The sequence below is a fragment of the Tamandua tetradactyla genome, chromosome 25 (assembly GCF_023851605.1).
Source record: "Tamandua tetradactyla isolate mTamTet1 chromosome 25, mTamTet1.pri, whole genome shotgun sequence".
In the NCBI taxonomy this organism is placed as follows: Eukaryota; Metazoa; Chordata; class Mammalia; order Pilosa; family Myrmecophagidae; genus Tamandua; species Tamandua tetradactyla.
The window spans coordinates 21,098,018-21,120,288 of record NC_135351.1 but is presented as its reverse complement, the minus strand read 5'-3'; the positions used below and the strand labels follow the sequence as shown (position 1 = coordinate 21,120,288).

Genomic DNA, 22,271 nt, shown 5'->3' with positions numbered 1-22,271 from the left:
TAGCACACACAGCCATGTATTTGGTTATAGTGGTCTTTGTGGTTGAAGCAGTTGAAAAGAATGTCTTGTCCAGGCCGTGTGATCAGAGAAGCCCCACCATCCTTTCTCTACCTCAGCCCCAGGCCAGAGCCTCTTCTCAGGTTAAGTCAGCTCTCCAACAGGCCTTTACTTTCACACAGCAGACCCACAACCTCAACCCACTGCCTGGCTGACCCCTGAGCTTATTTTACCTCAGAGATACTGTTCAGCTCCCAGATCTCTCCTTAGTGTCCCCTGAGAAAAGCACTTGCTTTTATTGCTAATCACTTCAAGCAAATAGGCAGGGATAGGAAAGGTGCCAAGCATGGGTAAATTAGAAAGTTCCAGAATGTTCTTAAGAAGTCTGTTCTGTTAAAATTCCTGGCCAATAGTGTATGACTCCTTCTAAGATGGATATCTACTTGGATGTCTGATTGAGGTTCCCAACATCTTCTCTCCAGCCCTTTGCAACTTTTATTCTAGGAAAGGACCCTGGAAATGTGCTATATCCCTCAGGCAATGTGTGTAATTTGCATTTCCAAGGAGATGAGATAGAGCTATAAACAGGAGGTTGAGGGATTACCCTCTTGGGGACTGTTTTAAGGAGGGCTATTCATTTCATACTGTGAAATACCCCAGGGACTTAAGGAATATGGTAGGATGGGGTCTACTGAATAATGTTGAGTAACTGGACCAAAGATGTCCTGGAACAATAAATAACAGTGACAGTGGTGAAGATGATAATGATGATGATGGTGATGATACGTTTAATCAGACTAAGTGTGTCTGACACAGCAAGACAAATATTATCATCATCACCATTTTAGAGATCAGGAAATGGTCATAGAGATAAGAGACTTGAATAAGGTCGCTTAGCCTGCGAGTGATAGAGCTGGAATTTAAATCCAAGCCCTGGGACCCCAATGTCCAGGCTTTCACTCTCTGCATTATGCTGCCTTTGGTATTCTATCATGCTTATCATCTATGATAATTCTAAATACCCCCTCTGAAACGAACTAATGACAGCTATGGTTTGTGAAATTTATTGACACTCCCCATGCTGACAAAATATAATAGCTACTGCTCATTGAGTCTTTTCCAGCTCCAGCCACCATCTGATTGCAATCTCGTGATAGAAACAGAGCCAGAATTGCCCAGATGAGCCCTTCTCAAATTACTGACCCACATAACCAGGATAGAGAATATGATTGATGCTTTAAGCTGCTAAGTTTTGGGGTGATTTGCTACCCCCAAATCGTAACCAGAACGGCATATTCTGAGAAACAAAAGTCTTCAGGAGGACATGAGACCTGTCTTCAAGTATGTAATGGGCTGTAGGCACAAGAGGAGTTAGACTTGAAGTGTGAAGCTTTAGGAGGCAGCATTAATATCAACAGGTAGCCTTTATAGGGAGGCAAATTTAGTTCTTCATGGAGGTCTTCAGTAAGTGTTGGAATTTTTAATAGAGCCACCTAACAGTTGTTTGGGTTCCTCTTCAAATCTGCCTGCTCTGCCACAAGACATATTTAAGCAGAGGGTGGGCAGCCAATTGGGGGGGGGGGGGGGTGGTGGTATTGTAGAAGAATCCAGAAGGCTCCCAAAAGACATCTTCCAACTCTAAAAATGAGATAAGGCAGGGATTGTTCTGAAGAAGAAATATTTAATAAACTCTCCTTAGAAGAGATGAGAACTAAGCTGGGTCTTTAAAATTAGAGATGGTTGGGAAGAGTGAAAGAAGGAAGGACCATTCAGCAAAGAACGATGGAAGATGCTTACATATCAGAAACACCAAATTACTCATCTCACCTCAAGATTTCTTCTTCTTCTCTATGGTGCCATCTTCTTACCAGGCCTCAGAATCACTTTCAAACCTTTCACCTACCTCAACCCCTAAATCCCATTGGATGCTCGTCTTTCCACTCTTATCTCTACAATGTCCTGCCCCTGTTGTGCTGCTCCAGTTGCACTTACAGGCTGAGTTCATGACTTCACTGCCTCTTCTCTGATGACTGTACCAGCCCTTTGCTTTGTCTTTCATAAGTCACTCCTACATAGAGTATTGCCAAATTAAGTAGCCTAAAAGAATTCTCTGAATGTGCCACTCTCTGGTAACCTTCATTCAGTTCCTATTGTCTTTAGCATTGGGATGACATTTCTTAGTCAGGCGTCCAAGGTTTTCATGATCTGGCAGAGAAAGAGAGAGAGGGAGGAAGAGAGGGGAAAAGAGGGAGGAGTGAGGGGGCAGGGTGAAGAGCTTGAGTCCTGTTTTAGTTTTCTAGGGCTGCCATAGCAAAGGACCACAAACTGGGTGGCTTAAACGCAATAGAAATGTGTTTTCTACAGTTCTGGAGGCTACAAGTTGGAAATCAAGGTGTTGGCAGGGCTTTGCTCCCTCTGAAGGCTCTAGGAAAGAATCTTCCTTGCCTCTTCCTAGCTTCTTGTGGCGTCTAAATATCCTTGGCATTCTTTTGTACAGATATCCTTGGTGTTCTTTGGCTTGTAGCTGCATCACTCCAATCTCTATCCCCATCTTCATATGACCTTCTTCTCTTGTGGGTATATCCATACTTTCCTCTCCTTTCTCTTATAAAGACACCAGTCATTGGATTTAGAGACCACTGTTATCTAGTATAACCTCATCTCAACTTGATTACATCTGTTAAGACACTATTTCCAAATAAGGTCACGTTCAGAGCCACCAGGGGTTAGGACTTCTATGTTTGGGGGGACACATTTCAACCCACTGCAATTCCCATTGGAAGAAACTGGCAGAACAACATTTACTATAGGGGACAGAATACTGTTTGTGAAAAGGTCCTGGAAGAAGTGAAGAATTTAAGGAACAGGAGGAGATAATCTCAAATAGGATAGTCTCTTAGGTTTGGGGAACATTACTTCCATAGGCTATATGTAGATTATTCTAATTTACAATAGTCCAGATGATCAGGCGAGTGTTTTGAACAACGAAATAGCATGCACGATCAAAGGACAACATTTTAATTTCGTTAAAATTAGTCTGGAAGCTGGGCATAGGAAAGAATTTAGGAGGTAAAGCTAGGAAGGCCAGTTAAGAGGATGTTTCAGTAACCCAAAGGTGAGGAAATTTGTGTAGAACTAGATCATTAGCTTTGTGGGACTGGTAATTTTGCCTCTTTTGTTTACATATATATCCCAAGAACAGAACAGTGCGACTCACATAACTGGTGCCCAGTACACATTTGTTGAAATGAATGAAGAGATGAGCTGGGATTGTGGCAGGATGAATAGAGGAAAACATGAAACAAACTTTTCAGAAAAGACCAACCCAGCTAATAGGGTAATTAATAATAACTGCAGGGGTGAAAAATGTAGCATCAGTTGGAACAGCACTTAAAGTCAAACCTTGGCACCTGTTGGACACAGAACGGAATCTCTCTCATACTACTCCACCATACACCGTAGAGCAAGCATCCCAGAGTCCGCAGGCCATTTCTCCCACCACAGCGTGTGCCTCCGGAGTATAGATGCATACCTTACAATCATGAAAAAAAATTCATGATTGTAACCTCCACCCCACCCTGGAGAGAAGAGACCCTCCATACAAAGTTTTAAAGTATGACTTTATGAATGAATGAATTTCCACATTCAAGCAAACTTGAGAGTCTCCACATCTAAGCTCTGGAGTCCAGACTTTGTTTGCACTCTTCAACATGCCTGGCACACAGCAAGAGTTAATAAGCACTTGGTGAACCAAGCAGAATAAATCAGATTCGCCCAGTTCCGCCCTGGCAGCAAGGTCTGTATTTGGCAGGACTACAGAATTCATTGCTATTAAATTCTTATGTAAGAGTTAATGACCCTCCCGGCCCTCTCCACATCACTCCACGACAAAGAGAAGTGGAAGGCAAGGGAAAGGAAGCGAGATGACTGTTGACAAATACATCTTTTGGTGGTAGAGCCGCAGATTAATTTCTAGCCTCGGTTCACCACAACGATCTTAAAATACAGCTGCAAGCTCTGTGCGAGGCAGCGGGGGGCGGGCGCCGAGGTTTCGGTTGAGGCGTCTTTAATTCCGTGGGTAAGGCCTGCCCACCTGGCACTGCGTGTCAGAACCCCGCACAACGCCCCGAGGCTGGGGTCTGCCGGTGACAGCGGGGCCAGAACGCGGCTCGAGTGCAAGTCGGGGTCCTTGGGGTCCCCGCAGGCGCCGGTGGCGGCTCGGCCCGGGAGCCCCCGCCCGGAGAAACAAATGCCTCCCGCCCGGGATTCCAGCTGCCCCTGAACCCCTCGCCGCTCGCCGTACGGAGCGCGCGGCGCTCAGGAAGGGCGCAGCGCGCTGCCCTTTCGGGCCTTCCCCAGAGCCACTACCCGGCCCCGGCGGGCGAGGCGCGGAAGATGGCGGCGCGGCTCGGCCCGCGGCGGCCGCGAGAGGCCGCGGTGCGGCGCGCCCGGCCCGGCCGGCGCGGCTAGAGCGGCGCCTGGCCCCGGGCGGTCCGGCCTCCTCCCCTCCCGCCGCCGCCGCCGCGCCCCGCCCCGCGCCCGCCCGCCCCTCCCCGGGCCGCGGCCGTTCCCCGCGTCGCGCTCCCCCGGGATGGCCCGCGCGCCTCGGCGCTGCCTCGCGGAGCACAGGGCGGAGCGGCTGCGGCCGCGCTCGGGGGGCGCGCGGCGGCGGCGGCGGCGGCGCGGCGTGTGAAGGGCCGCCTCGGGCCGAGGGAGCGCAGCGAGCGGCCCGGCGAGCGCCGCCAACATGTCGGATACCAAGGTAAAAGTTGCTGTCCGAGTCCGGCCCATGAACCGACGAGGTGAGGAGCTTTCCGCTCGTTTTGCTTTCTGGTGGGGTAGAGGGCGGGGGCGTGGGGGCAACTTTGGAAACTGCGAGGGTGCGGGCACGCGGGGCTGGGCGGCGAGAAGGCGGCCGGGGCCGGGGAGCCCGGGCAAGGGCAGCCCCCTCACTCGCCCCGGCGACCGGGACCTCCAGGTTCGCCGTCTCCCATCCGGGCCGCCTACCCGGAGAGAAGAGCCCCGCGCGGCGCGCCCAGGAGGGCTGGAGGACGGATGCTGGACTTTGCAAACGCTCGTTTTTCCTCTTGCTTTCAGAACTGGAACTGAACACCAAGTGCGTGGTAGAGATGGAAGGGAATCAAACGGTCCTGCACCCTCCTCCTTCTAACACCAAACAGGGAGAAAGGTAAAGCGGGCACGGGAAGGGAGAGGAGGAGGATCTCATCACGCAGTGTTCCTCCAAGTTTGAGCCAGGAAAAATGAGAGCGCTCTTTCCTATTGTTAGGAGGATGGCTTCAAGTTTGTCGCACGCTTCTGTCTGAAGCTATTGCAAGTCCAAGTTCCTCTCTCCTCCACCCCCTTCTGCTCCTCCCACCTAGAGCTCCGGCCCTAGGCCGGACTCGCTGGCCGGAGCCAGGAGAAGTCAGCTGTGCCCTCGACGAGCTTCCAGGCACCTAGAGAGTCAGGGGGCTGGAGGGAACCCGCGAGATGATTAGTCCAGCGGCCTCATTTTACAGATAAGAAAACTGAGGCCCGAGGCATGCAGGTGACCAGCCCATGGTCTTTCTGTTGGTGGACAGCAGCTCCCCTGATTCTTCCCACCTGCGCACAGTCGGTTTACTTTAGCAGAATTGTTGAGAGCTTGGGGAAAAGCACCCCCCCCCCCCCACAGTAAAGCAATCCAGTCTAGTACCGTGCAGGCTCAGGCCTGTAGCATTTAAAATCTGCTTTTTGTGTGTGTGTGTGTGTGTGTGGCTGTTGGGTTGAGATAATGCCTGAATGTAATGCGTGAATTTTGATTTCCTGGGACACAAAAGTATGCTCTGAACGGTGTATTCACTGGGTGCGGTGGGGAGGGGGGGGGCCCAGGGGGGATGTTTAAAAGGGGCCGCATTTACTAGATGGCAACATATTTGCATTTGAAAAGTGGTAACTGTTGGATCCTTATTAATTCTGCTGTTCCTTGCAGCTGTATGGGAAAATGCCCTAAAATAACTTGAATATTTGGCTTTTTTTTTTTTTTTGGGAAGCCCCTGAGAAGAAAACTGTTGAAATTCATTCAGTATAGCAATGCAGTAGTGTGTAAAAATACAAAAGAACAAGAGGGGGATTTTACAACATTAATTCTGAAAATAAACATGAGTTTGTGTTTCCAAAAGTCACCTGTTGATTGATGTCCTGCCCTTTAGTGAATTTTGCTCCTCAGAGATCTTGCACGGAAGACAAACTCTTAAATAGGGTTTGCTACTTTTTGGCTAAATGAAGCACGGCTACCACTCTATAATCATGCAGGTATTCAAGCACATTTTTGCTAGATTTTGGGGCAGAAGTTATGACTAGGTAAGTGTACCTGGTTGGGGATTCTATGCTGTTTGGGCTGAGCCTAACATGTTTCATATGGTTTACAAACATTCTACCACCTATAACAGTTTCTAATGGTGATAGTAAGTAGTAAGCTATATTTAAAAGTTGTGTTAAATGCTTTTCAGTTATGAATGTATCTTTGAATAGCATTTTTAGGTTCATTTATAGTATTCTTTTTAGAGACCTTTTTAGGGGTATAGTTGTTTACTTCAGGATGATAGTAAACTTGTGTAAATGAAAATATTCACAGATTAAATTACATGCCCACATTACACATTATTTTATTCCCCAACTGGATATTGTTAGAGTGTGTCAGAAAAAAAAAAAAATTCTCCTGGGTCAGATTCTTCAAAGTTGCCCGGAAAACAGGTAGAATATTTTAGCTCTTTTCATGTAGCTGCTGCTTCTGTTTTCCTTGCTGGTTTGACACCTGCTCCTTGTCACTCTCAACCATAAGAAGTGCTATGGTTTGCTGCTGGTTAAGGAAATGAAGCTTTGTCATTTGTGGAAAATAGCAGACATAATATGTTGGAATTTGGATAGAAATTATAACTGGACAGTTGGTTAGATGTGCTAAACAAACAGTTGATCATTTTTAGGGCTGTCATTATAGTTACTGATGAGAGTCTTTTAAGTCAAGATATATAGAGTGATTTCAGGATTTGTTTGTCTGCTTGCTTCTTGGAATGGTCTCTTATCTGGAGCTGTAAGAATAGCATTGAAATATGGGTGACCTCTTATTCTGTCCCTCTGACAGCTCTGATTTGTCCAGGGATGGAGGGGGCCTTTTATTTGGGATTCTCCCTATGTGTGGGTCATTCTGTTTATGGACAAACCGAGTGGAATCAACACAACAATGCTGCTTGTAGATGAGGATTACTGTCTTTGCAGGGATGAAGACATCAAATGCATTTTGATTTTCCTTATGCAGCTTGGTTTCATATTTCTGCACTGGGTTTTCCCTTAAAGCAACAGTACATTTAAAAATAGAAACAGTTCTTTCCATGGGCTCTTTGTTGATTAATTGTAGCAAAGCTTCATGTTATAGTTGCAATTTGTTTCTATTAGTTCTTTTACTTAGAACTCAGGGCAGGGAGGGGGTGGAAGTAGAAACCTGAAAAAATTGTTATATTGATTTTTTTTTTACCTTAAAGTTCAAAGGTTTGAAGTGTGAGAGGTCCTTTAATATTGGTAAGCCTGTGTCAAAATGAGCATTACTATTTTACTGAGAATTGCAAGAAAGTACTACTGTATTAGTCATGAGTGGAAGTTCAAAGTTACTGGGTGAAAGTTTTCAGTAAAAACAAGCAAGAATACAGTGATTTCTAGGAAAAGAAACAGGTTCAGCTTTCATTATTTTCCCTCCTTTAAGTACACAAAGCCAAGAGAACAGGATGGGGAATAGAAGATCACAGGGCTTGTGAAGTTAAAGCTATTCGTTTTGGTCGTAAAATTCTAGGATTATAATACACTACATAGACCCAGGTTAATAGTTGCAGTGTTCACTGACCACCGTTCTGAAACATGTATGAATTAATTTCTTAAAATGCATTGTTATGCAGTTACCATGCTTGGGACAGGGGATGCAAAGATAAATATGAACTCTTTGCCAACTCCAGAGGTTCTTACCTTCAAGAGGCGTGGGAAGAGACAGGAAAAAATGACTAAAATACAGTGGTAAATTATGTAGCTGTGTGCTTTTGTATTGCAAGTAGCATATTAAATGGAAATTACCCGTTTCCTTGTCTTTCTCCCCTTGAGGCTGTCAGCCCCCCAGGCGGGCGGCAGGTAACTTGTCCTGCTACTGTGTTTCATGCCTTCTGCAGAGTGTCTAGGACAAACAAGTATTTGTACTCCTGCTGGGTGCCCAGTGTGATGGGACCACCTAAGAGGGGGGGCTGTGGAACCTCCTAGCAGTCTGCAAAGACAGATGGCATTTATGCTTGTCTTGTGGGTGCTGAGAGTATAGGTTCATTTTTGCAGGATCAGGAGGAAATTCTTTGTCAAAGAAAGTGTAAGCATATACACTCCAAATTATTTCTGGTGATAGTGTGTATATGTTCATGGGGCGTAGAGTAGGGTGTGGGAAAATGGAAGGAGAATTCCTAATTTGCCAAAATGGGTAATAGTTAAAAAAATCAAGGTATAAGGAGATATATATTGATAAGTTTCCCTCCCCTGCTGTCACCCCTACTTTTCCCCTAGCCTCACCTCTCAAAAAAATGTAAACATATATATATACACATATTTTTTATTTATGTGTATCTTAAGAATATCTTTAACATCTTTCAAAATCAGCATATTAAGAGCTCATTCTTTCTTTCTAACATACAGTATGGATTGCTGGTTTATTGATCTGATCTTCTAACTTTTAAGAAGTAAAGCTTTATCATAAGAATATAATGGAACTTACTTTCTACAGAAGTTTTTGTTCTTGATTAGTTTACATTAGTGAATTCTATAATGCATTTTTTTCAAGTACATATCTAACCCAGCTAAGTAAAAAGGAAATATTAGGCTAACGTTCAGCTCTTGGTAAAAGGGCATTAAAATTTTTAGTTTCTTTCCAGTTTTTCCATACTGCAAGGTATGCAGTGTCAACAGGGGAGAGTTATCTCTTGGTCAACTGTATATTTTCTAGTTTATACATTATATATTGCAAGATTTTATTTCCAAGCTGATATCCGAAAGGCTTCTCAGATAGTATCTTCTGCTTAAGTCTTTCCATGGACCAGAAATTTAAATATTAGTGAAAGTCACCCAAAATCAGAAATATAAATCATCTAAGAGATTAAGATTCCATGCTATAAAATCATTTGTGTGACTTTAAATTCTGTTCTCTGTTGCCTGTGTTGTCTGTGCCTTAGTTAGTACCGTAGATTATAAGAAAGGAAAGACTATTAAGGTTTCACTAATATTGGAAGGAGCATTCTTCATGCATAATATTAGTGAGATTTTAAAGAACATTATAATGGACTATTTTCATAGTTGTGAACATTTCAACTATCTTTATTTTAAAATAAAGTTAGATTGAAACCTTTTATTATCAAAAACAAGAGTAATAGTAATTACAATGCAGTGTAGTGTAGAGTGGTGATTTTTAAATTATTTTGATCATAGTCCACAGTTGAAAATACATTTTATATTGTGATCCAGTGTGCATGTATGAGAGAGAGTAAAGGTTCATGAAAAACTACTGTCACTAAATGTAATGTCTTGTAATTTTCTATCCCGTTGTATTCTAATTCATTTTAAAATGATGATTGTGGGCAGGCCACGGTGGCTCAGCAGGCAGAGTTCTCACCTGCCATGCTGGAGACCTAGGTTCGAGTCATGGTGCCTGCCTATGCAAAAAACAAAAAATGATTGGGACTTACTAAATTGACTTCTCAAGTAATAATTTGAAATATACAAGTTTAATGGGTAACAGCAGGCACTCTTTTTTTTTTTAGTCAATGTTATATATGCACATAGTTACATATGCATATAATTTAAAGTGTAATCTAGTTATTTATAAAAGCTATTATTTTTAAATCCTCTCAGTTTCTCTCACCAGAGGCAAGCAGTTATAGCGCTTATAGCTAATTCTTTTAGACTATCCCTCCATATTTTTATAAGCTTTTTTTTTTTTTTGCATGAGCAGGCACCAGGAATCGAACCCAGGTCTCTGGCATGGCAGGCAAGAACTCTGCCTGTTGAGCCACTGTGGCCCTCCCCATATTTTAAAATGACATACTAATAGTGCTAGTTTCTGATTTTTCAGTTTTCTGCACTCTCAATACCAAGTTATGACATTAAAAGTGAGGAATTCTGTCCTGTTTTCACCCTACTCTTATATTCTTTTCATTCTCCATTTTTCTATTGTAATTATGTAGTAACTTTGGCTGGATGAATATTTGATATTTAGGTGATTTATGTGACTAAATCATATTTCTATGACTAAAGTTTATATAGAAACTTTACAGTTAAACTATGTACCATTTTATATATGATTCCTTTTCCTGTTATATATCCTTTTTGTTATATTGTTAACAATCGTTTCTTTTTGCTTTTTCTTTTTACTTTAATTTACTTCTTATTCTGTGTACTTCTCATTAATTCAACATTCAAACATTCAACATTTGAATTCTCTGCCACTTGTCTAAATATCCTCGCAAAACATTGAAACGTATGTGGTATTCTCTCAGTTTATCTTTCTTAGAGATATTGCTCCTTGACTCTTTTAACATGCTTCATTGTGGACTGGTAGCCTCTCTGCCTGGTGCAGCTTTCATCCTGGGCTTTCCTTTCATCATCATTTTGGGGATTCACTGGAGCTCTCTTCTGTGTAAAATCTCCTGTTTCTCTGTTTCCATTCTCTTCTTTCTTGGTTTACTACCGTGTGTTCCTAGAGCACGTCCTTCAGTAGACTACTGAGAAAGAGTGCTTGGGAAAGAAAGTTTTTTTTTAATGCGAAATATATATACAAAAAAGCAACAAATTTCCAAGGACATTTTATTATTATTATTTTTTTGTTGTTGTTGTATAATATAACATATATACAGAACAAAGAAAGAAGAAAGCATTAGCTTTCAAAGTATGCTTCAACAAGTAGTTGTAGGACAGATCCCAGAGTTTGTCATGGGCTACCATACCACCATCTCAGATTTTTCCTTCTAGCTGCTCCAGAAGATTGGAGGCTAGAAGAAACATATATACTTTTTTTATCATCACTTTTTTCTTTTTTGTGAAAATAATCTATATACAAAAAAGCAATAAATTTCCAAGTGCATTTTAACAATTAGTTATGGAATAGATTTGAAAGTTTGGTATGGGTTACAGTTCCATGGTTTTTTCATTTTTTTCTTCTAGCTACTCCAAGATGCTGGAGACCAACAGAAATATCAATATAATGATTCAGCAGTCATGCTCATTGGTTAAATCCTATCTTCTTCTCTTTAAATAACATATATATGTAAAAGCAATAAATTTCAAATTACATCGCAACAATTAGCTATAGAACAGATTTCAGAGTTTGGTATGGGTTACAATTCCACAATTTTAGGTTTTTATTTCTAGCTGCTCTAAGGTACTGGAGACTAAAAGAAATAGCAATATAATGTTCCAGCACTTATACTTATTTGTTAAAACCAACCTTTTCTGTATAACTCGACCATCACCTTTGATCTTTCTATCCCATTCTTTAGGGGTATTTGGGAAAATGCCCATTCCAAACTTTTCCTGTTGGAAAAGGCTGTTGATAATATGGAATAGGGGGATGGAACTAGTTGATGTTCTGGAAGGGCTGACCCCTCTGCATTTCAAGATTTATCTAGTCCAGGGACCCATCTGGAGGTTGTAGGTTTTGGAAAGTTATTCTACGTGGAACCTTTGTAGAATCTTATATAATGCCCTAGGTATTCTTTAGGATTGGCAGGAATGGTTTTGGTTGGGGGTTGGCAAGTTATAATAGGTAGCAGTGTCTAACTGAAGCATGTCCAAGAGTGACCTCCAGTGTAGCCTCTACTATATTTGAAGTCTCTCAGCCACTGATATCTTATTTGCTACACTTCTTTTCCCCCTTTTGGTCAGGATGGCATTGTTGATTCCATGGTGCCATGGCCAGACTAATCCCTGGTAGTCACCTCCCATGCCACCAGGGAGACTTTCATCCTGGATGTCATGTCCCGCATAGGGGGGAGGGCAGTGGTTTCACTTGCAGAGTTGGACTTAGAGAGAGAAAGACCACATCTGAGCAACAAAAGAGGTCCTCCAGAGGTGACTCTTAGACATACCTATAGGTAGGCTAAGCTTCTCCACTGCATACATAAACTTCACAAGGGCAAGCCTTAAGATCAAGGGCTTGGCCTATTGATTTGGGTGTCCCTAATATTTTGCTCAGTATCCAGGGTTTCCCCAGTGGTAAAGTTTAATGGTTCCATAATTTTTCTCCCATCCCTGAAGGGACTTTTCCAATACTTTTTTATTATCTGCTTAGTATATTCTAGAATGTATCCAGGCATTACATTAAGCTTTACAGGATTATAAGATTAAAGGCTCTCAATCTTATTCTGGGCTCCCTGTGTTTAAATGATCTATCACAGGTTGGGTTAGATTATGTGCTACAGAAAATGTAGGTTCTGGACATAATAAAACTTTCTTCCTTTGGTCTCAGATAGTAGGTGAAGTTCTAAAATACAGGCAATGTCTTCCTTCCTGCTGTATTCTGAATTACCTTAATCCCGACCCAATCAGCTTCATACTTATCTCTAAATACCAGGTTATACATATATAAAACAGCCCTTCAAAATCCAGAAATAGCAATTACCACTCTGGACTAAATGTGACTGCTATTAAGAGTTACACTCTAGGCTCCAGTATTTTCTAAATGAAATCATACAGTATCTGCTCTTTTGTTCCTGTCTTATTTTGCCTCACCAAATATCTCCCATGTTCTTTCACACATTGCATGCCTCACAATTCATTCCTTTTAGTAGGAGCACTGTGTTGAATCATCATTCACCAATCTACTTCTCAGTAAATGCATCTTTCAGCTATCTCCATCTACTAGGCACTGTGTAAAATGTCCAAAGTCAACAATCCATCAATACTCTAAATTTTAGATTATTTCATTGTTCCCAAGAGAAAGAAAACCAACAAACACACCCTAACCAAATAGAAAATCCAAACCTCCCCCTAACTCTTGTCCCTCCCACCATTATGTACCCCTGGTATTGCTGTGGTACTGTTGATGTTTTCCTGTTAAACATAGCCCATAGCATGCAATAGCATTTTCCCCCTATACATCATTTATACGTTCTTTGTACAAGATTCATACCTTTGGGAAATAAAATTTTTGAAACCATGAAAATATCCAAATTATTTTATTTGTTCTACTCTCATTGATAATTTGGTTGGGTATCAAATTCTGTTTTAAGTACATTGCTCCAATGTTTTTTAATCTTCCATTCTGTTGAGAAGTTGAAGGTTATTTGGATTTCGAATCATCTGGATGTGTTCTAGTTTTTTTCTCTCTTTGGAGTCTTGTAGGATATTCATTTCTCTCCATTTTTGTGAAATCACAATAATGGTCTTTTTGAACTGAAAACCCATGAGCTTCAGTTCTGAAAAAATTCTGGTATTAATTCTTTAATGAATTCTTTCCAGTTTTTTTCCTGTTCTTTTCTGGAACACTTATTGGACATCAGATTTCCTAACCTAATCTTCTGTTTCATTTTTTCTTTTTGGTTTTCATCTCTTTTTTTGTTTAATCTCCTGGGAGATTTCCACCATTTTATCTTCAAACCTTTATGTTTAATTTTCATTTTGTGGCATCATAGTTTTTCAAAAGCTCTCTTTGTGTGGTCTCTGACTTTTTTTTTTTTTTAAACAGCAGCCTATTTTTATTTCATGCTTGTAGTATCTTCCTTCCCCTGAGGACATTAATGACAGAGTTTTCTATATAGTCTGCTTCCCTAACTAACCCCACACCCCACCCAAAGTGCATTCATTGTTTTCTTTGTTTTGGTCTCTTTCATGTTAAGAACATTCATCTGATGTAGCTGTATCCCAACTAAACTCTGACTTTTCTCTATGGGAAGTATTATGTATATGATTTATCTTTGTGCTCTGAATGTCTAGATTCAAGTATGCCTCTCATACAGAAAGCATTCTGAAAATTCTCTTTGCTGTTTTAAAGTTATTATTATAAAACTCTGTCAAATCCCTTTTCTACTTAAATTCCAATGGCAAAAATAAAAATAATTGTTTTCTTTTTTTTAAGAGCATAACTAAATGCTAGAATTAAATGTGATAGTTCCTTCTCCAGACAATTCTGTTACTCAAATTAATAAAAATAATTTAGTTGCGGGTAGTCCCAAAAGCTGGGGGAAAAAAGTCATGCTTTGCATCACTACTGCAAACATTTCGGCTAAGAACAAATTTTCCCCTTTTATTCAAAAATGTCTTTGGGGCAGGAAAAAATATGCAGAATTCTCAAGATAATACCCTATTTGCCATTTTTTCATTCTTTCACGTAATTCTGCTTCTTCTGTCAAAATCTAGTTGGAGATAAGCTGAAGAACTTTGTTTCCAATTTTCAATAAAATTGCACTTGCACTCAAGTTTTTAGAAAGAGTTAGAGGAAAATTTCCCCCCAATAGTAGTCCATCTTCAAGACAGCAGAATTTTTCAGAGTTCTAATCAAAGGTACTCTTTCTCAAATATTCCCTGGAGCCAGATCAGAGAAGATTATGTGTTTAGAATTTAAGGGAGTTTCCAGAACTTTACCTGCAAAGTAAATAGAGAAACCAACACTTTCAAAAACACTAAAAAAGATCACTCTGTACCTTGATAGCATAAGAAATTAAGTTTACTGGAGCAGAGCTGTCAATAAGGAAATAATGTTAAAATTAAAATGAAAACATGCATTTTAAAACAGTCAAGAATAAATTATGTATGGGGTTGAGTTGATATCTTTTCAAAGAGGCTCCCTCTACAAAATATTTCTGGGAATTTAGGCTGGAAAAGGTAAGAAGAAATTCCTCCTTGGGTAATCAAGGTTATATGGTGCTTTCCCACCTAACAAAATAGGTTAAAACCCAATAATATTTTACTATGAGATTAACAACTTCATGAATCATGGATATAGTAGTAGAGTGATTTTACTAAACAGTCATTGCAATGAACTGTTCACATCAAAACACAACTGCATCTTTTTAAAATTGCATCTTTAGACACTAAAAAATGTTCATTGCATAGTCAGCCTTCTAACAAGTGTGGCAGAAATTAGAAAGTGGGAGACGGAAAATCATTTTCCTCCCAAGTCTAGCATATTAGTTATTTTTATTTTTCCTCTACCTTCCTTTCATCCTTTTCCATATAGTATACAAGTTTTACACTTAATTATTTTTGTTTTGCCTTTTTCAAGCCATTTATACTTTCTCATGTTACGTATTTTTCACAATTATAATTTTAAACATCACATAGTATGGTGAGTTTCATAATTTTTAACCATTTTTATTTTTAGAGATTAGGGTTGTTACCTTTAGCTGTTAATAACTGAGAATATCTTCATTAAACTTTGATTACTAATTAAAAAAGCATTTCTTAAGCTAACTAAAAAAAAAGCCCCACATCTTTGAAATTGTATGGCACATGAATTATTCTCTTACATTATAATGAAGGTAAAGTTGACAATTTTCAGATGCAAATATGAGATCAGACATGGTGCTTCTCAAACTTGAGTATGCATCAGAAATATTTGGAGAATTCTATCCCCAAGAATTTCTGATTCAGTAGGTCTGGAGCGGGCCGAGAATTTGCATTTCTAATAAATTTCTAGGTGAGGCTGATGCTCATTCAGGACCTAGCTTTGAGAAGTACAAGAGTAGAGAAGCACTGTTCAGTAGAAATCTCTGGGATTATGAAAATGGTCTTTATTCCCGCTGTTCAAATATGAATGGCACAACACATTTGGATGCCTGGGTCCCACCCCTAGATTCTGGCTTCATCAGTCTCTAGTGTAGCTTGGGTATTGGGACTTTGAAAAACTTCCCAAATATTTCAATAACTGTTGTTGCTTACCAACCACCCTACACTTGGTGGTCTAAAACAACCATTTGTGCTTCTAGAATCTGTGGGTCAGAAATTCGACCGGGCAAAGTAGATTTGTCTCTGCCCTATCATGTCTAGAACCCCAGCCAGGGCGAAGCCGATCAAAGGATCCTCCCAGGTTGAATGTCCAAGATGCTTAACTCACATGTCTGGTAGTTGTTAACGTGCAGCCAAGGTTGAAAGCCACAGGTCTAGTTTAATAAAGCAAGTTTTAAGGCTCTAGTTCACAACGTAAGGACTCTAAGCCAGGTGTATTTAATTAAAATGCCTCTGGTTATTTGTTTTCACTTGAACTGCAGCAGAGGGCTTAGAAGGAATTACTTGAATTACCTAGACGTGGGGTAGTTGCTGTTCGCTTCACCTGACACTGACTCGGTGGGAGGCACAGGTTCTTCAGCTTTCCAGTCTCAGCCTGGTGGACCCTGTAACCATGTGGTCATCCCCGCATCACGCTCCTGAGCCATTATAGTGCCCTGGAGGCTTCATCCATGCAGAGTGGGGACACCAGGATATGACGCAGCAGCATGATATAGTGAACGGGATGAGAAGTCTAGGTGCCTCCTGGTTCTGCCACTAACTTTGGTTTGTTTCCTTGAGCTGGGCATTAATCCTTTTGGATTTGCATGTCTTCATCTGTCAAATCGAAGGTTGGATTTGATAATCTGTAAGATTTTGTTGAGTTCTAAAATTTTCTACTTCCCTACAAAATTCTCTGTTAAATTCTCTTTAACTGTAGAGTTGATTCAAATAAGAGTGAATAGCTGACAATTCTAGGGGCTGAAATGGTTTGCATTTTAATTTGCTTCTAGTCAGAGTATTAAGAGAGCCAGGAGGTAAGGGTCAATGAGTTTGGGAGGCTCTGTTTTCCTGCAGTAGCTGCTGCTAGAACTGAAGGTGTCGAGTGAAATAAGACAGCCACTAGCTCAAGATCTCTGAGGTCATTATCAGCTAGCTAAGGAGACTAGGTTCCATAAAGACATTCTAAATGCCTCCTACTTCAGCCAAGAGAGCCAATTTTGTGGTGCCTGCTGGGCATGGTCAAAATCACTTGATTTGGAGGTTTCAATTAGTTTTCATATTCTATAGTTGTGTTCCTTCTGTGAACCAGTGTTTTTATTAAGGCTGTTCTCCCATGCATACAGCTCTTTTATGAAATAGGTATATATGTATGGGGGTGGGGATATGACATTTCCAGAGCTGTTAACTTGAAATGGAGCCCTGCCAAGCTCTGGTTAATTCTCAGTGTGGCCTGTCCTTGACTGAGGGACACTCAGATTAGTGTGTATTTCTCCTCAGGCTTGTGTCCTCTTTTGAAGGCAGAGCAGAGTTAGTGATTCCATGCAGCCCGTCAGAGCCTGATCTGTAGGTTGGATGAGCTTTGCTACTCAGAAGAGACATGAGGAAAGCATCTGTTTGCAATTCCGTGAAAGGAAGAAGCTTGGAGTCTTTTTTTTTTTTTAAGAGAACAGGAAGGAAGCCTTTGAGGAAAGGGAAGCTGTTTGGCCCTTTGTGTTGTCTTGAGGAGACACTCCCTGTTTTATACACCCACCATGGCTGACCACAAAAATTCATGTATCTCAAACTGGGGACCTCAGAGGAAAATCAGAAAGGAAAATCGCAGGCATCTGTTGAGAGGGCTGTGCAGATTTATCCCAAATCTTGAAAGTAGCACATACAATAAACCCATGTGTACTTGGTTGAGCACATCAGCGAGCCTTTTATTATACTCATGTTCTGTGGTTTAATAAACAAGTCCTCAGAATTGATGCTTTTTGCGTCCATCTATTTATCCCAGCTGCATAAAGAATGTGTAGAGACTTATAGCTGCCCCTTAAAAAAAATTTTGAATAACTGTTTTAGGATTTTTGTTCTCTGTTAAAAATCCTATGAACTATATATATATATATATATATATATATATATATATATATATTTTTTTTTTTTTTTCTTGCATGGGTAGGCAACGGAATCAAACCCGGGTCTCTGGCATGGCATGCGAGAACTCTGTCACTGAGCATCCGTTGCCCGCCCCTATTAACTACTTTTATTTATATAGTTAATTCAAGTTGAGTATTTACTATGCATATCATAACAGGTAAAGGTTACAATTATCACAATGAGAGAGATCCTTAAATTCACTTGTTTCCAGGGTAGTGTTTTACGTAAGTAGAGAGAGAAGTGTGGCAGTAGGGGAAGCTATATCAAGATAACTGTTAAATTTGAGCAGCCTTATCCCCTTTTAAGCATCTGCTCTTTTGATCTAGAGTTACAGTACAGACAGGTAACATTAGCATGGTAATGCCACTTGAAGTGTTTTTGAAGCCTCAAAGACTTGCTGGCTTTGATGGCTAAAATAGTATTCCTCTCTCTGGGATGATAGCTTAGCCTACAGTTTTATGATTAATTTTGCAGTGGAAGTAACTTTCCAAAAATTGCTCATCTATTTGGCTCCAAAGGGACTTTCAAAATTCGCTAGCCAGGTTATTATTTAACTAGTGTCTTTTGTTTTCCCGAGGGTGACTTCTGTCTGTCCCTCCTCATTGATTCTCAGACTCAGGGATTAAAAAAGAAGGAATAAAAATGTGGTAGACAGAAAGTTCCCAACTTCTTCAAACATGCCGAGTAGACCCATTAAAACAAAAACAAAATTACTACTCTATCTTGATATCTTTCTTAATAAAATGAATGGCATTTTAGCACCAAAAGAGGAGGAAGGATATAATCTTGGAATTTGAACATTGGATGGATTTCATTTCTTAAACTTACCACACTGTTCATTTTCTCCCTTCCTGGGTCGGATGGAAATGTCGCCGCAGACATTCTACCTGGACTGAGAAGTGGGGTCGGATTATCTTGAGTGTCGTCACGGCTCATGTTACTTCAACTTTTTGCCTTTTGTACTTCTTGGAATCCTTTGGGCCAATGTGTATACTAAAAATTGTTTAAATTCTTTAAAAGTGGAACACACAGTCCTGCCTCTTTGTGTGCATAATTGAAATTTTTGAATGGCAGACTACGGCTTTTCTTTTGTTGTTGGATATGTTGAAATAACGTCACCAACCTATTTAAATTTGATTCTAAATAAAGCCTAACTTTTCATGATTATTGTAAGTGACCTCACATCTGAACCAGACCTTTTGTCCTGGATGAAGGGAGATGTCCTGTTGGCCTCTTAGTATGTTTTTATGGACATTAGTTGGGTGTGAACAACAAGTTTACCAGACATTGTGAAGTGTGTAGCATTATAAAGAATGGTGTAGTATTCAGGAGCATGGACTCTAGAGCCGTACTGTTTATGTCTGAATTCCGACTCCACTACTAACTAACTAGCTGTGAAAATTTGGGCAATTTGCTTAACGCTCTCTGCCTTAATTTCCTCATCAATAAAATGGGAATAATAGAGGTGCTAAAGCTCATGGGGTTGTCGGGATTAGCATGGTGCCAGGCACATAGCACGAGCTAAGTGTTGACAGTTTTACTATTTTTATTACTGTGGAACACTTAGTTTGCTTCTTTCACGTTCCAGATTAAATTGATGAAAAATTAAAAAAAAAATCCTAACAAGCAATTAAAAAGAAGAGAGTTACAAAATTCTTTCAGTATCTATGAATTTTCTGATTACTGTTTATTTAAATGCAGATATTTAATGCAATATGAGTTTTTAAAAAGACCTTTATGATGCCCAGTCACGCATTTTGTACGTCTCAGCTTACAGACCACGAAACACTGCTTTGCTAAGATGGATGCAATGAATTTTGTTGAGAGGGAAATTCCTTATAACAGGTGTTCACTAGTCTGAGGTCATTTGGCAGTCATTCACTTGGGTGAAGAATTTGTCCAGAAATGGCATGTGAAATCCTGTAAAAAGTAAATGTTTTTTGACAAAAATTTGACATGTTTTCAAAAGTGTGTGTGCAGGAAGGGAGTGGGTAGAGAGCAAAGCCATATGTAATAAGATCTGATCTGAGGAGGAGGAAAACTTAATATAAATAGCCCTCCCTGGAATTTCAACCATAAAATAATCTAAATAATAAGGGAGGCCTGTTCTGAAATCCTTTCTGGATTACAGAGATGAGGCTTCATCTCCATTTGGGTGCTGGTCCTTTGTAATCTTAGATATAGTACAAGCATTCTCAATAAATGCTTGTACAGTTACATTTCTAATAATTGGAGATATGGGTCTAGGCTGTAGTGTAGGGATTCATAGACAGTTGGTACTGCCTAGTTGTAAGAATTGTAAGGAAATGATGGTCTTAAGTTCAGTAATGTTGGGCTTTATACTTTTTTTTTCCTGCCAGAGGCAATTTTAAGGAAGATAACATTCCAAATGCTTGGAATATTTATATGAATGAACACTAAGTGTGGTTTTTTGCTTTTCTTTTGCATGTGAATCCCCTCAGCAACCCTTCAGGCTGTTGGCTTTGTGAGAGGGGAAAGCACAGACTTGTGCTTCTCCACTCCCTCTCTTTGCTCTGAGCTGTGTACTCTGATTCCTTGTTCTCAGAGTTCATGGCTGCACCTCATTCCATCCCTACAAGAAAGAGTATGATGGGGAAGTGGGGCGAGGAGTGGAAGCCAGAGGATGGCATGGGGAGGGAAGGTCTTGATGAAATCGACTCCCGGCCCCTTCCTAAAGTTGACTTGGGACCCCTGTCTCTGGCCAAGATGGGGGAGACAAGGGCAGACCAGGTGTGGTCTCACTCCTTAGCTGTGAAACCTTTCAAGAATCTGTGGTATGTATTAGATTATCTGCAGACCATTTAAAATTGGTAACATAAAGCCTTTACTCGTCTAATTAGCCTTACTGGTTAGACTGCTATTAACAGCATGTATTGGATGCTGCTAGAAAGTATCATTCCAGGGACAATGCCAAGTACATAGGAACACTTTATTTAAGGATCCTGAGAGAGGAGATCTAATGACAAAGTGAAAGTAAATAGATTTCAGATCAGTTACATGCTGGCAGCATTCAGTATGCCTGCTTCAGTTACTAGGTGAGGTTGTTTTGTTTTTAAATGTTAATGCGGTCTTTGACTTAAACATCTGGATCCTCCTAGCCTTGGGGATGGGTCTTAGTGGCAGGAAGCACCTTCTCCCTAAGCCTCTTCTTCAGAGAATTATTTCTAGGAATGTTGGCGATAGGTAGGGGTTCTGACAGAATAGGCTGTGGCCATCTAAAAGCCTTGAATCCCTTCTCCTGGTTATCTTGCCCATCCTCCACTCATATGGCTGAAACCTGTTGCCTAGAAAAAAAAGACAAAAATAAGTTTTGCAGAAAGGCAGCTTGCTCACACGTGTTTGTCTAAGAGGGCCGCTGTGAAAATGCAGGCAGAATTAATTCGTGATCTGCTGTAGAGCCGGATAAGTAGAAGTCATCTGGTATTTGGGGGCACTCAAGTCTCTTCCTGTCATAATTTGAACATGTGGTCAATTAATTAAATGAAAGTTTGCTTTTTCTTGCATCTTCTCCTTTATTTACCAAGCACCTGGGTATAATGGGGCAATTTCAAAGTACTTGTTTCTTTACTGTGCTTGCAGTACAAGATGTGTGCCCTCCAGAGACTCTGGAGTCCTTTATATGGAGAGTTCCTCTGCATGCCCACAGGTGCTCTGTGTCATAGGGACACCCTGAGCCACACTTTGGGGAGTTAGGTAGAGTTGAGAGAGGCTGTTGTTCAGGAACTTATGTGTGTTTTGGGCCTTATACATTAGGGTGAAATAACACATTTCTAGTTTTCTGAAAAGTTATTTTTTGTAAAAGCTGTTGAGTTGCTTGTGTCTTCCCACTTGCTGAATGTGGTGCTGAAGGAAAGACTTCTCATTTTACAGCAGTGCGCAATCCTCATGGCGCTAGTGTCTCCTGACCGAGAATGTCATTGCATGAAGAACAGATGGGGCAGAAGCCCTGGCTGGTGTCTAGCCCTCAGGAGCTGTGTGCAGAGGCCAATTCTCAGTGGAAGCTACCTGAAGTCTCATACACTTTACAGGGCTTGTCAGACTCTGGAGACAGGGCTTGGTGCCACTTTGCACCAGTTTAGCAATCGTGTGGTGGGTTTTGTCCAAGAGTTCCTCCTACTTGATTCCTCTTTATCCCAAAGTCAGTACATCCTCTTGGGAGGGTAAGCAAAATGGGGCAGGTGTCCTCCAAGGAAGCTGCCTAAGGGATTCCAGTTGATGTGAACTGGGGACCATAGACGGTGAGGAACTGTTACAGGTTTCCTTTTTCAGTAGTTTCTAGGATATTTTACAGACTTGGGGCACAGCTGACTGTGAACACTTCCTTAGTAGTTTTTTATTATTGTAGAATAATACTC

The 22,271-nt window shown here is 40.8% G+C and overlaps 1 protein-coding gene across 4 annotated transcripts in view; it reads left to right on the top strand.

Moving 5' to 3' along the window:
- The first annotated feature begins 4,690 nt into the window (after window positions 1-4,690).
- Window positions 4,691-22,271, top strand: part of KIF13A (kinesin family member 13A) — a 268,116-nt gene continuing 250,535 nt past the window's right edge. For all 4 annotated transcript variants that reach the window (XM_077143440.1, XM_077143438.1, XM_077143439.1 and 1 more), the window contains exons 1-2: window positions 4,691-4,799; window positions 5,095-5,185. In XM_077143440.1, the coding sequence (XP_076999555.1) occupies window positions 4,745-4,799; window positions 5,095-5,185 (146 nt within the window). In that variant the 5' untranslated portion in view covers window positions 4,691-4,744. The remainder of the gene's footprint in view (window positions 4,800-5,094; window positions 5,186-22,271) is intronic.